Genomic DNA, 15950 nt, shown 5'->3' with positions numbered 1-15950 from the left:
GCTCCTACAGGCCACAGCAAAGCTTTAGTAGCTGCATTTTCCCTTGAGAAATGCAAAGAGCTGGGCATCACTCCTCCCACTTTGTCAGAAATTCTGGGAGGGAGTAGCAAGTTACACTATCTCAAACCCTTCACAGGGAGTCTGCTTTTCACGTCCTACTTGGAGAGTTCCCGATCCCAGGGAACTATTAGGAGCCATATATTTTGATTCTGCACAGGAAAGAGTCACATTAAATAAAGAAAACATGGTTGGAATGCTGGATATGCAGGGTTTTGAAAACCTTTCTCAGCAATCAAAACAGTGGGAGAATCATATCATCTCCCAAAAGCCATCACATTCTCTACTGGGGAATACATTTACCCTGAAATGGTCAAAACCTCTTTACTGAGAATAGGCACAGCACATCCCCAAACCCAGGACAAGTGTGGCAGGTGTGACTTACCTGGCAGATGCCACTTATGCACATATCCAGAGAGTCAGCATTGCAACGAGTTCCATCCAACACTTTGGGTGCCAGCTCAACCACCAAACTCTGTCCCCGAGCATGACACTTGAGTGCACATGGGGCAGCAGGGTCATTGTATAGTGGAATCCATTCATAGTAATGGCCCTGGTACTGCACATCATTGTAGGCTGAGCACTGCTGGGCTCTGAAGTCTTCTGCATCTGCCGGGCAGTCCTGCAAGTCAAAAGAAGGAACCATGTGCATGTGCAGGGTACCCAGCCACAGGGTCAACAAAAGGTGAGCCAGGCCCCCACGGCCCCTAGTGAGACACACCTCACTTCTTCACCCCAGTTTCTCCCTCCCTCTTCCCCCCCACCACCTCTGAGATTACAAACTGAATCTGCATTTCTACTTTGTGGGATCCCACAGGGGTCTCTGCAATGGGGACCTACTCAGGGGATCACTTAATTAATCTGATCTCTCTTCCATTCAGGTGCTTTTCCAAGCTAATTAAGACAGATGATGTGTAGAAGCCAATTCTGCCCTGGTTTAGCCATCTTGTGTGTAATCGTCCAAATGTATTTGAATCAAGGGGAACTCAAAGACCTTTGCATTTCCAAGATGACTCATGGTCTTCATAGGAGCAATAGCAGTCCTGCCCCCAGGAGCTATTTCATGGGAATCACTTGCCCCCATTTTAGCCCCCAAACCATTGTGTTCTGTATTAAAGTATTTTAATTATATATGGACTACATTAACATATTTTCATAATGTATATGATGTGTTTTGATTCTATTCACCCCATTACCCTCCCCTGTCACTATCCCACTGACCACCTTCCTCTTCCCAATTGTCATTCTACTTTCATGTCTTATTTTGTGTCCCCAGACACTCCACACCCACTGCTAGCAACTGCCTATAAATCTCCAGGAAGGCATGCTGCCTTATACAAACTTCTGTGTTTGCTGGCTGCACTTCCATGCCTCCATGTTATTTAATTCCTCTCTCTCTCTCTCTCTCTCTCTCTCTCTCTCTCTCTCTTCCTCTCTCCCCCCTCTCCCCTTCTATTGCTCTTCACTGGTCCCAAACATCTGTCTTCACCAAACTAGTTCAAAATTGTATCAGTGACAAAAGCAAATGAAACCTGACACCCTGGGGGCACCTTGGACTAACAGTAAACCCACAAGTGTTGCTGACCTGGAGGAAGCCTTTGTTATTGTTATGCATTCTTCCTTCTAGATAATTCCAAGGCAAGATGCTGGATGAGAAAAATGTGCACACACTAATACTCTTGCTTCTATTACTTTATACTCTCCCTGTTATGAAGGTAATTAATGTTCATTCTAAGAACATTGGAGAAAGTTTCTATTAAAATGAATAAGTTACAAAGATTCCCATACTTAAATACTTATACCAATCTTGATTCTTTCTCAAGGGTTTGTTTCTGGAAATAAAATTTTGAGTCCAAGTGTGTGTATATTTTTTGGACCAGTATTGCTAATGGTCATCCAGAAGTGTATTACCATTACCTATGCGCTACACAGGTTGCCTTCCTGAATCCTTCTTCCTCAATTGGATATTATAATTTTCTAATCAGAAATGTATAATAGAATTCCATTTCTTTAATTTGCATTTCCCTCTTTTTTTTGTTTTGTTTTGTTTTGTTTTTTGTTTTTTTCTTCTTCAAGACAGGGTTTCTCTGTGTAGCCCTGGCTGTCCTGGAACTCACTCTGTAGACCAGGCTGGCCTTGAGCTCAGAAATCCACCTGCTTCTGTCTCCCAAGTGCTGGGATTAAAGGTGTGCGCCACCACTGCCTGGCTTGCATTTCCTTCTTATTATTTAGGATTCAAAGGTAGTCTTGTAAGTTTGCTTTTTATACCAAATCTTTGAAAATTCCTTTTTTTATGTCCTCTACTCTGTTTTTGTATTATTTTTAGCAGATAAAGTTACTACATTTTATAGTGAAGGCATCAAATATGGTCATTTGTATTGGAAATTTTTTCACTATTTAATTTTGCTCTGGGCGCCTTGTGAAGTCCAGAAGGCTTAAATGATTATGCAGCCCTCTCTCTCTTAACGTTTCTTTCCCTGAAAGATTTCTTCCTACTTTAATGGGCTACAAATTCTTTTCTTACCCTGCCCTGAGGACAAATAAACATTGAATGCATTAGTCTTATTCCTTTATAGGTTGGCAATGGCATCTGACTTTTTAAATTTGGGCTTTGGATTTTGTGGGTCATTGTTGTTCTGTTTTTTTTTCCAGTTTTACTTTGGAGGTCAGGTCTCTGTAGCCCAGACTGGCTGTACTTGTTCTTTGAACTTGCAGTTGATTTTGCTCTGCTTCACCCATGGGTAACTGTGACCAACTTAACTCTTTGTTATAGCTCTTTGCTACTCAGAGAAATACTGTGAGCTAAAAATCTCACCTCACCCTATTTTTCCAGAAAAATAGTGAATGTTTTTCAGCATGCTTCCAAAATATAGTTTATTTCATGTCTCACCTTTTTTTTTAACCCATATCAAACCTGTGTTTTGTTGTTACAATAAGACCTCAGTCCTCCAGGTCCTAAATAGACTTGGTGAATTAGGTAAATATTTCATTTAACCACACACAATCTGGGCAACAGAAGAACAAGCCATCGTTACTAGAGTTGGATTACGTTTGTCTAGACCATTGGAAAGGTGTGCGCCACCACTGAAAGGACAGGGACAGAGCACATATTAACATAAATTTCCCAGAGTCTAACTTGGTCTGTGAGTCTGCAATCACCTCCACTGCCCCACTAGAAGCTCTCTGTAGCCAGGTTTGCACCAATTCTACTATAAACTTAGAGTCACATAAAATGATAGGCATGGGGACTTCTGGAAGAATGGCCCTTCTACAATCATCCATAAGTAACCTCTATTAAACTCGCTGAACTCAAATGAGTCAGTCTTTAGGCGTTAATGTTGTCCCAGTTTAGGGACAGTTGTTCACCTTGTACTGCACCTCCAGATGCTACGCAACAACTGTGCATGTGCTTTCAGTCTTTGCAAACATCCTCAAATCCTTTGAAAATGGAGAATGCATAGATCACACCTAGGAAACTTTCCCATGGGCTCATTTGTACCACATTTGTGTAAGGCATTCCAAACTCCAACAGTGCATTTACTTTTGTTGTCTTAGCTAGATAAAATCTGAACCCTAGTCATGACAAATGAGGCAAAGCCAATGAAAGTAGACTGAAGTTGGATAACTCTGTAGAAATGGGGACTCTGTCTTCCATGTGACTGACGACAAAATGACATCATCTACTTCCCCATAAGCCATGGTCAGTGTTTTCTTTCAAATTCTTTGAAACCAAAGAAAAGTGTGTTTGAAAGCTGGAAGCAGACACCCCACCCCTTGCAATGAGTTCACAGGTGTGGCAAGTGCTCTTTAGGACCTGAACAGTCTGCCTGCCTAACTGCTATAAGCCAATAAAGTTTCAAAAAATCATAATGAGTGCTAGTTAACATAAGTTTAGCATGTCTGCATAAGCTTAGCCCTTACCCATTGGGTGGCCACGTTTGTCATGCTTGGCCAGAACTGACTATCCAGAGGCACACTGGTCTCTGCCAGGTCAAACTTTCCCAGGAATTTGAAATTACACTCAAACACGCACACACACAGGATCAGAGATGAAAAGTCACATGAAGGGCTGGGCTGGGCTGGCCCTTCCTTTTATGACGTGTGTCATAAGAGCCGAGAAGAGCCAAGCAGTTCCCATTACAGAGGAGAATGGCTGAGATATTAAGGGAGAAATAACAACTGGCTATGTACATTAGTAGAGGGAGAAAGTAGCCCACTTTCCTCACTTTTGGGGTTCAAGATCTCAAAACCTGTCTCTGTTTAAATATCATTACATCCCATGTATTTATAGTGAGGGACAGTGAACATATGACACAGGGCAAAAAGTTCATAAAGTATGCTTAGTAGACATGAGCTGCTTTGTCCAGAAGAAATACATCTCAGAGAGAAGAACTTAGAAGCACTTTGAACATTCAAATTTTCTAATGGTGACTGAACTATTTCATGGCTACCATTTTCTAAGAAGTATAGGGGCCAATGACGACTTAGTTAATTGCTTTTATTTGCTTTGCAGTCTTCTAGCATCAACACTAAACCTGCCCAGCCTAGAGTTGTCTGGCTTAGCTAGGTGCTGGTCAAGACATTGTAGAGATTGTTGTGTCTTAAAATAATGTAGTCTGGTCTCATAGCTGAAGGCAGATATGAAAGGACACACCTTCTTTAAAGGTCTATTATTTATTTGGGGGTATGTGTATGTAAGTGTGTCCACAGAGGTCAGAGGTGGGTGTTGCAGTCCCTGGAGCTAGAGTTACATGCAATTGTGAGCTTCTCAACATATGTTCTAGGTACGTATGTTCCAGTCCTCTGAAAGAGCTGTGCGTTTCCTCAACCACTGAGCCATTGAGCCCAGGACATGGCTGTCATGCAAAGAAGAAACAACGGCAATGGAAAGAAAAATCACCTCCAAGAGAAATACCAAATGAAAGGCTGTTTAGAAACTAGCTACTTGTGGGCTCTATGGCACAAAGGAAGGACCTTCCAAGGGCCATATCTAATGTCACCTTTTCTGGAAGCCCACTATGGAGAGCTAACGGTGCTCAAAAAACAAAACAAAACAAAACAAAACAAAAACCAAAAAACAAAAAACTTGCCCATGTGGCAGAAATGTTCCTGCCAAGTTGTAATATACTGCACAGTTTTGCAGACATTCCCTTTGCTTATTCCAGCATTGACTTTAGTCCATAGACCTAGACTAAGAATACTGGAGGTCACTGAATCCAGATTTTGGACTCTTGGCTAACACTCATGACTTCTGCACACATTTGTTCTAAGAGACTCCTGATAAGGATAATTCTCTCCCAAGACCAGGAGTCCGGGCCCTGGCTGTAAGGATCTCTGCTGAATGGTAATCTAAGTTTATGTCTGAGAAACTTGATGTGTCAGCGTTAGGGGATACTCAGAGGACCCTCACCTGCTCAGAAGGGAAGGTGAGGGGGAAGGGAGGGAAGGGTTGGAGGAGGGGGTGACTGGGAGGGGGGCAGTGAGCAGGATGTAAAGTGAATCAGTAAAATGTAAAAAAGAAATCTTATGTCTGAAGATTGAAGTCACATAGGAGTCACCAGGCTGCACACAGTTGTGTCTCATTGTTCCCTAATCTTTCAGCCCAAGGCCCCATCTCTTTTGAGAGGCAACCCAGGAGCCCCTAAACCACAGCCTCAATTCTTAGAGAGAACACTATGACTCCATACCCAGCTCGTGTCTCCCTCTCCTGCCATCTGAAGCATGGCTGTTCTTCAGCTCAAGAGGTGAGAATTCCTTATCTGTGGGTTCTCAATGCATTTCCTACTGCCCCATACTAATCATCAAAAGACTGTTGTTTCCTTAGCCAGTGATGTTTGGTAAGCTCTTCTGTGGTGGGCAGAATTATGAAGCACAACTGTGAGGATGTCTTCCTCAACAGAATCACTTGAACAAGTAGCAGAATTCAGATGGCCATAAAGGACTTCATGTCTCTGATTTGGCTTCAGTTGCCTCTCCATTTCTTTCTCTGTGTTCCCCTGGCGTTGGTTCACTGAATATTCAGGTGCATACCACTCACACAGGGCTTGTCCTAAGGCAACGATTGGGCTCATGGGGCAAGCTACTGTGCTTTTTGTTCCTGCTGTCTCAAGCATCATTTCATCTTCTAGCAAAACAGCATCTCTTGCAGAAGTTTCCCAATGCCACATAACTTCATTTTGAGCCCTGTCATTTCAATTCAAGTATATGTTGCTAAAGAGAAAAAAGACTGGAATGAAAAAGATCAGTTGCTCTTTATTAGTTTTTTACACTCGATGTGTATAGCATGCACATGTGCATACCAAAGAGCAAGTGCACATGCAGGTGTGCGCATGTGTGCATGGAGGCTAAGGACAACCTTGGCAGTCGTCCTCAAGAATGTGACCAACCTCCTTTGAGATGGGGTCCCTCATTAGCCTAGAGTTCACCAACCTAGACAAAGATGGCTGCCTAGTGAGCCCCAGGTCTCCTCCTCTCTCTGCCTCCCTAGTTCTGGGATCACAAGCCCACCACCAAGCCTGGAATTTTTACATGGGTTCTGAGCCTTGAACTCAGTTCTTCATGTTTGCAAGGCAAACTCTTTACCATTTGAATTACCGTCCCAGCTCATAATTTTGCTTTCTTAATTGCAAAAGAAAATATTCTAATTCTTAGTGCTGAATAATGTAACAAACAAACAGTAAAGCTTGTATAAATTCTTCCTTCTGTGTGACCTTCAGAGTCACCTACCTAGCCCTGTCTGCAGTGGGCACAGCAGGCAGTCTGCAGTGGCAGAAACACCATTAGACCCATTCCCATCTGTAGTCTTCCTTTGAGACCCTCAAAAAATAATTTTACCCCCAAGCCTCAGTCCCACTTCATGTGCCTGAGTGTTTCCAGATCTTGTGGAAGAGGCTTGGTAAGAGGCTGACAGAAAAGCCCTTGGAGCCTTGAAGGACTCTGAAGCTATTGTATATATCACTCCTGTGAATGGAAGTATAATAACATATTTACAAGTTCCATCATAAACATGAGAGCACAGGGAGTGGAAGATACTTCCAAACAAAGGCTCTCATCACTCAAACAAGTATATAAAATCAACAGAGGGACTCTCAAGACACTAAGGGTCTCATGGTACATGTCAAACACTCCAGGGTTTAACTGGATTGCATTTTCTTCAGACTTACGTGGTTGCTGCAAGTCTTGTATCTGATGTTCTGTCCTTCGCAATTCCTAAGGGAGAAAGGAAACAATAGCTTTTATAGAAGTGATGATGTAAAGACAGGGTACTAGTTTCCTATAAACATTTTAGTAGTATATGCTGTTGCAAAGACTCAAGGTTTAAACTCTGAAGACGCAGATTTCCAAGAGAACATAAGAGAACAAAAACATCTCAAGAAGGCATCCATAAATACAGAGTAAATTCTTTAGGGAATGACATCAACTAGCTTTTTCTTACCCTACATAATCTCTACATAATCTCTAAAATTATGTTGTGTGTTTGGGAGGGAGATAGTATGCATGTGGGGTGTGTGTGTGTGTGTGTGTGTTTCAAAGAAATCTACAAGTATTTCTCTACATAGTTTCTTTTGTAATGATTATTTTGTATGTTATTGGATCTGACACACTTCTTGCTTTTTGTTTTTGTTTGTTTGTTTTGTCTTTTGAAAAATGTCTGCCATTTACCCTGGCCTGGAGCTGGCTATATGCTCCAGTTCATGCTCTACCTAACCAAGTACTGGAATCGCAAGCATGTGCCACCATGCCTGGTTCACTGGTACTCTCTTTAATACTGACTCTCACTTTTCCTTCTTTGTTCTTCTTAAACTCACACCTTTCCACTTACACACCTCATATCACCCTTACTTTGTTTATTTATTTGTTAACTTATTTATTTATTTATTTATTTATTAGATAGTTAATTAGTTACTCAGTCAGTCAGTCATCAGCAGGGCTACATTAGCCCTAGCTGGCCTTTAACTTATGGTCATCCTCCTATCTCTGCCTCTCCAGTGCTGGAAGGACAGAAGTAAGTCACCATGCCTAGCTAACCTTAAACTTTGCATGGACCCCACCAAGTTCTTTTAGAAATGCCACTTCTCTGGGAGGTGCCATTCTTGGTTGGATTTTTGAAGGCTTTGTAAAAACCAAATTTTGGAGTAAAACAAGGGTTATGTCTGCCTCCAAAAGCGTTACCCCTAATGTTTCTAAATACTTGGCTTTGAACACAGACCATGAACCCATTGGTTGTTCCTTCTGAACATGTAGTTTAAAATGTCTTCCCACATTACAGTCATAGGTTGGCTAAATCTTCATGCTCCGTGACTATACCGCCTCATCATTTGGCTTGTAAGGAGTCTACTATTGAGGTTTGCCACAATCTTCACGAGAGGTGTGGTGGTTTGAATAGGAATGACCCCCGAGAATTCATGTGTGAGAGTGCTTGGTCCATAGGGAGTGGCACTATTAGGAGGTATGGCCTTGTTGAAGGAAGTGAGTCACTGTCGGGTTGGGATTTAGGGTCTCATATGCTCAAGCTATGCCCAGTGTGGAACACAGTTGCTTCTGCTGCCTTTGAATCAAGAACTCTTAGCTCCTTCTCCAGCACTGTTTCCACCTACATGCCCCCCCTGCTTCTCACCAGGACAATAATGGACTAAACCTCTGAACTGTAAGCCAGCCCCAACTAATGTTGTCCTTTATAAGAGATGCCCAGGTCAGGGTGTCGTTTCACAGCAAAAGAAATCCTAAGGCAAGAGGACTCCACACTAAAGCACCGAGTTGGAAGGCTGGCAGGAGAGCCAGGCTGGGCTGGAGGGCACATTCTTCTGGGAACCACAGCTGCCTGCCAGGCCTATGTCACTTTTCTTTTTATGTGGATGACAAAGGAAAACAAACAAGAGAGTGAACTGGCGATTTCAAAATCACTCTGTTAAGTTTAAGAAGGTAGCTGTTAGACTAGGGAGTAACGTGCGAACACTTTCTGTGTCAGGCCAACTTACAAACCTAACAATTTTAATGCACTTGGAATTGATTCCCTATATGGACTAATATCCTGATATTTTCTGTTGGCTATTTATTTATTTCATTTTAAAAACATTTTTACTACATTTTAATTTTACTCAGTCATTTTTTCCCAGTTTCAAGGAGAAAAAAATTTAAAGGGAAGTGGTTTGTTAGAAAAACAGAATTGATAGAAATAATGAGAAATAAAATCTCTGGGAGAGCCCACGGAACAGCAGCTTCTTTAAAAGTGATTAAAAATTTGGAAATAAGCAGGAGGGGGTAGGGTGGCGAGTAGGGGGTGGGGTGGTGAGTAGGGGGAGGGGGAGGGAACAGGGGTTTGTTTTAGTTTTTGTTTTTTTATTTTATTTTTTTTTTGGAGGGGAACCTGGGAAAGGAGATATTGTAAATAAAGAAAACATCTAATAAAAAAATTGGAAATATTTTTCACATGAATTTTAATGATTATTTAATTCTACCTACTTAAAATAGAAAAAAACAATTTTCAAGCAGAAATTTAAACTAAAAGAAAAAGAAAGAGCAGAATTGTCTTATGGCTTTGCTTCAAGTCTGCTCTGTAGGCTCCATAGCCAAAGCCCACACCCAGTTGTGAGCCAGGGTGTCCAGACGTCATCTGTGTAAGCACTGAGCCCAAAACTCTAAACCCAAAACCCAAGTGCATCCCTCCCAACAATTCCACTTCAAGGGCTTCAAAGTGACAACAGAAGACAAGATATTTCATCCCACGAACTCTCAAAATATAAATCATTATGTTGGACATCTTTCTTCCACAAATTCTGTGGTGAACTTACGGTGGGCCTGGGTGTAGATATAAAGCTACAAAGGCATTGCTGCTCAGTTTGCTTTATAAATCAGCCCTCCAGCTGCCATTCTTAGCACTCTGCTTCACATTCTCCAGGCTAGCACACACTCAGCCCACAGGCAGGCCTCTATTGATGTGGCCTGCTTTGGTTACAATTTAGTCACAAAATGAATGACTACTTTATGAAGCAAGCATAAAATGAAATGCAAGTTATTTTAAAGTTAAGGACATGAGAGTCCTAATTCCCCAAGCAGGAACCTGCCAGCTTATTCTGGAAATAATTCCTTTGGCCCAAAGCAACAGAGCTGCAAAAAAATATTACTTGTGTGTTTTTAATACCACTATAATTAGCATATGAAAGAGATGATGGTTATCAGGAGTATATGAAAATTCAAGAACACTGTTTCACAGTTATGGATTCTCTACCCATTACAACATTCACAGCACCCTAGCACTGAAGATTTTTAAAGTCTAAATTTATGAAAATCTAGAAAACATGTTGATGTCACATGAGAATACATTAAAAACATTAATAAAATTTCCCTGGAGTTTATAGTACTATAATTTGTTATAGTCACTTGGCGATATATTGACTCAAACGCTAGTGTCATAAAGGCTGAGAAGCATATGTTTTGAAGAATAAAAATATATTAATTTTAAAATAGTAGTCAGGCTGAACCTGGGGTCCCCGAGGCTGGCACCTGGCCAGAGGATCAGGTCCCAGGTTTCTGCAGAAAAAACGATGATCTGGTTGGTGCTCGGTTTGTAGTGCATAATAACTGACTGAAATACTTCCATGGAACCAACCTCTATCCACAGAGAAATGGATAAGGGAATGACAGCCCTTCTCTCTTCCCAGGTCCTTCATCTGAAGGAGCACACTGACAAGAAAAGCTGACCACAAGTGCTCAAAATTCATGATGTCTTATCAGCTCTGTGGCACTTCAAGGAGAGATGACAAGCCTTCCAAGGGAAGTCGCTTCCCTCCTTAAAATCTCAGAGTAACTCCAGGGTCACTGTGAGAGATCAGAATCCCGAGTAAAAAACAAATATGGCGTGTGAGGACGGGTGATGGGGAGCAAGGGGGCTTGAATTTGCCAGGTCCTTTGCATTGGCTATGGCTGCTCAGCTTGGAATTTTTGTGGGACTCCTGACAGTGGGAATGGGGGTGTCTCTAACTCTTTCACCTGCTTCTGGAACCCTTCACCTCCTGTTCGGTTGCATCATTAATCCTTGACAGGAGGATTTGTGTCTTTCTGCATCTTGTCATGCCATGTTCAGCTGACATCCTTGGGAGGCCTGAAGTGAAATGGAGGGGCAGTGAATCTGGAAGGGAGGAGAGGTGGCAGGTGCTGGGAGAAGTGGAGAGAAGGGAGGCTACAGTCAGGATGTATTTATATGAGAGAAGAAATAAAAATAAAAACTTTAACTAAATGAAAATAAATAAATAAATACCCACTACCCTTCTCTCGCATGAATCTGATCTAATTTGTCTGGAAGAAGATGACATTGTTTGGGCATGGAGCAGGCAGATGTGTCACAGGTTTGTCAGGCCTAGAGCCAAGATGGAGGGAGAAAACATACTGTCATTCATTTATCTATTGTTGTTATCTCAGCTGACCTTACATACAATACACATATGTAATACACAATTCTGTGTATATGTATGTATGTATGTACATACTATACACACACCTATGCATACAAAGTGTAGGATATTTTACAAGCTCATACACGTGTTTAAATCAGATGAATTCAGGAAGACCACAAATTTGGAGGTTTACAAGCTTCACAGAACATTTCAGAATTACAATGGAATTCGTACATAGACTTAGGAACACTATTGTCTTTGTGTGTGTGTGTGCACATGTACATGTATGTGTGTGCACACATGTGCCTGTGCATATGGAAGTTCAAAGTGGATCTTGGAAATGTCCTCGATTGCTTTTACAGTATTGAGGCAGGATCTCTCAACCCTGAGCTCATGGCCAAGTCCTCCAGTCTCACTAGCCAACTTGCTCTGGGGATCCTTCGTCTCTACCTTCAGAACGTCAGAAGTTGGAGGAGAGGAGAGATGAGGGGCTGTGGCAACAGGATCGAGGGTGAGGGGTGGGAGGTGATGGAGTCACGTGACATATTGCAGGAACTCGGACTTCAGAAACCAGCATCAGGATGAAGGTCTGACTTTATTGCCCAGCACAAAAGTTTATATACAGTGAGCCAATCCCAAGCCCCTAAATCCTTGGCCAACCCTATCTCACCACACTGTGCTCCAGTGAAAGTCCCGCCTAATGAGGTAACTTAGAAGGAGTGGCGGGGCGGAGTATCCGCACCTGCAAGGACTTCTGTAAAATGGTGGAAGCTGCCACTGCCTGGGCCTCAGTTCCTTTTGCATCTCACCGTGTCGGGAGCCAATTTAGATCTAATGCCCTGTACTGCAGATCAGGACTCTTAGAGGAATCGCAGGAGCCTGTGGCGACTTGCTCTCCATCCTACATTTTGTCTTCACAAGGTTGACTTCCACATCCCCCAGGGGCGGGAGGGGACATGGGGGAGTAGAGGGAATGGAAACCATAGTTGGGCTGTATTGTATGAAAAAAGAATAATTTTTTTTTAAAAAAAAAGTAGGAATTAAAGGTGGGCCACCGCACCCATCCAGCACTACAGGAGTTCTGGCGATCTGAACTCCTATCCTCAAACATTCTCAGCAAGAACATTAACCACCATTAACCACTAAGCCATTTCAGAGTCCCTGGGCATTATTTTGGAGTCTCTATGTTCATAAATGTAATTCAACCTATCGTCATGACACAACAGTAATTTAACTTGTTACTATTAATAAATGCCAACATTTTCTTTATAACTCCAGCTTTTATAACTCCTTTTATAAAGGCTTTCCACTACCTAGAAAACATATTGGTGTTCATCTACATTATTTCAAATTTTACACTCCATAGATGGACTTTTTTCCACTTGAAATTTATCCTTCATATGGACTGACACACTCAAATACTTTTCCATTGAATATTGTTCTCTCAATTTAAAATTTTACTATAATTTATGGATTACTTTGATATGAATCAACTAGTTTTCCTTAATGTTCATGATCTCAGGTGATTCTGAATTTTGAAGAGCCTCTGTAGTCCATCAGTGAGAAATCCAATCACCACAGGCTAGCCTTCAGTGTCTGTGACACCCACCGGCATGGACAGTGCGCATGTGCGTTTTCTACCAGACACAGCAGATTGCCCTCTAGGGTGGCATGACATCTCCCCATTACTGCTTGTGGGGTGTGTCAGGGGGTACTTCTCATTTTCACAATTCAGGTCAATAATTCAGCATTTTAAAACTTTACAAATTTTCCCAACCTAGAGAACATGAGATAGTTTATCTCGCACCACTTATTTAACTTTTTATTGATTCTTTGCGAATTTCATACCATGCACCCCAAACCACTCATCTCCCCATCCCTTTAGACCTGTCCTCCACCTTTGCAACATGTCCCCAAAAGATAAAGAAAAAACTCTCATTGTGGAAGCTGCTCAATGTCAGTCTGTCCCGCAGTATACACTTTTGTCCATGCATCTATACTTACGAATGTTCATTGCAATCAGTCACTGGTCTGGTCTGAGGCCTCTGGCTTCTGCTATGCTATCAGTACTGGATCCCAGCCAGGGCTCCTCTCAGATTACCTGTTGTTGCCCTGTTTCATGGAGATCCTGAAACTATGGGTCTTAAGGAACGGCACCTTCACATGCTGGCAGTTCATAGATGGGTAGATGTTGGGTGGGGTGGACCACCTCAAAGACCTGGATCTGGGCCTGGGTGGTAGCTGAGCTTGTCAGCCCACCAGCTCTCCCACTCTCATGCCCTCATGGCTGGCTTACCAGCAAGGCCAGCAGGACTTTCCTGCCTGCTACAGGCGGTAAGGGGGAAGGGGAGGCATCTCTCCCTCTCACCACACAGTAGACAAGCAGCAAGGCCAGCTCACCTGCAAACCTACACCCTTTGCCCCCAGCTCTACTGTGTTTTCTGAGTTAGGTACAGGGCCTGATTTCCCTAGTGCTGCAGATGGCAAGGGGCAGGCCAGCTCTAGCAAGATGCTCAAGCCAGGAGTGAAGCCAGCTCTGCACAGCCTTCAGTCATCAACAGGACCTCAGGCAGAAACTTAGCTGAGTCCTGTGACTGGATGGTCGACCTTTCTCTTCTGATTTATAATAGTAAATTCAGAATATATCAAGCTGTCATGTACACATATCTCTATTTCTTGATTGTTGATTGATGTGAGAAGGCCCAGCCCACTTGGGCAGTTGGTTCTGGGAGATAAAAGAAAGGTAACTGAATGTGAGTCTGGAAGCAAGCCAGTGAGCAGTGTTCCTATGTCTTTCTGCCTCTATTCATGTCTGAGTTCCTGCCCTGATTTTCCTCAGTGATGTACCCTGAGCTGGCAATGTAAGATAAAACCCAGCAACAACACTATTTTCCAGAGGGCTGGAGTTTGACTCCCAGACTCACATCAGGTAGCACACAAGTGTAACTCCAGCTCCAGGAGATCTGACACCATCTTCTGGCCTTCATGGGCACTACACACACACACATGTAGCATACAGTTACACTGATATGATAATTGATTTATACATAAATTCTAAAAAGTAGGGGAAATTCTCTAGGCAATGGTGCTGTACATCTTTAATTCCAGCACTCAGGAGGCAGAGTCAAGCGGATCTCTCAGTCTGACGCCAGCCTGGTCTACAGAGCTATTTCCAGTACAGCCACCGATATGCAGAGAAACCCATGTCCTGCAAATTAAGGAGACATTGTCATTTTTATGATGTTAAGACTTCCTATTTATGATCGTGTTTTAGAAATGTTTTCTCTATCCTTCAGAGCGATTATTGCAAATATATTTTATATTTTCTTAATAGTTCAAATGTTGCCTTTTGGAATGTTGCTTTCTAGCTTCTTCCACAGAGTAAGAGCCCAATTATTTACTCATTAATCTTGCCTAGAATTCTCCAGGGAATTCTGCAATTTGTTCCCCTATTTATGTACAAGTACACTTGAATTTATTATCTGCCTGAACTGGGTGAGTCATGAGTGTTACGTCTTCCTTTTTAGTCCTCAGACAGTGTGTATTCTTGTCTCACTACTTCAGCTACACTGAATATAAACAGTGATGTCAGGGAGCCTTACTTCACACCTATTGTTAAAGGCCATGCGGCTTCCTTTTGAGATGAGGCATGATGCCTGTGTACACTAGGTGTGAATGCCTACTTTTGCTAGGATTCGGGGGGTTCAAGCTTTCACCAAATAAATAAGTGCATGGCTTTCCTCCTTACATCTTGGCTGTTGTGCCTGCTGCTGCTGTTAATGTTGCCTCCTGGGTTCTGTACTTTAACGTTGCAAACTGGAGCTACAAGTACTCTATTGATAGGAATCTCTCTCCAGATCCCTTAACATTGCCAGTTGGCATGTACTCATTGTGAATGGTACTGGGTTCCAAAAGGACATTTTTATACAAGTACATAATGTACTTTGAACATGTCCGCCTCTGTACTCCATACTCTCCTTTTCTCATGCATCACAGCCCCATGTGTGTCCTTCATTTCCCTAGACAGTTTCTTTCATGCCATGTATTCATACATGATTTATGTATCAGTGTAAAATCTAGAACACACACATGAGAGGAAACACATGATATTTGCCTTTTGAGCAACTTAATTCCATCAATATGATAAACTCCAGTTGTAGTCATATTCCTGAAAATGGCATAATTTTGGTTTTTTTTAACTTTTATTGCATTATGATGAGAAAAGTTACATGATTTCAATTTATCTGAATTTGTTAGCATTTAAAAACATATTTTAAGTAAATAGAATTAAATCACATTCTTGTTTCCCTTTTGTATCCCAACTCCTCCCAGAGACCCCTCTTCAATACCTACAATATCTTTTTTGTCATATTCTTAAAATTTATAAAATATTATAACAATAAAAATAAGTATTACAAAAGTTGATATAAAACATCAATTTAACAGTCTTATGTAGACACCTGTCTACAATGAAAATACATTTTTCTCAATATAAATTTT

General features: G+C 41.9%; 1 protein-coding gene across 1 annotated transcript in view; it reads right to left on the bottom strand.

Moving 5' to 3' along the window:
- Adamtsl3 (ADAMTS like 3) overlaps positions 1 to 15950 on the bottom strand; it is a 294408-nt gene that overhangs the window by 169137 nt on the left and 109321 nt on the right. The window contains exons 5-6 of the mRNA XM_031384883.1: positions 7221 to 7266; positions 443 to 679 (exon numbers count right to left, since the gene is read on the bottom strand). Of these exons, the coding sequence (XP_031240743.1) occupies positions 443 to 679; positions 7221 to 7266 (283 nt within the window). The remainder of the gene's footprint in view (positions 1 to 442; positions 680 to 7220; positions 7267 to 15950) is intronic.

Source organism: Mastomys coucha, unplaced genomic scaffold (genome assembly GCF_008632895.1).
Source record: "Mastomys coucha isolate ucsf_1 unplaced genomic scaffold, UCSF_Mcou_1 pScaffold21, whole genome shotgun sequence".
Lineage (NCBI taxonomy): Eukaryota > Metazoa > Chordata > Mammalia > Rodentia > Muridae > Mastomys > Mastomys coucha.
The sequence above is the reverse complement of the archived record's forward strand: the minus strand, read 5'-3'. Positions and strand labels throughout refer to the sequence as shown.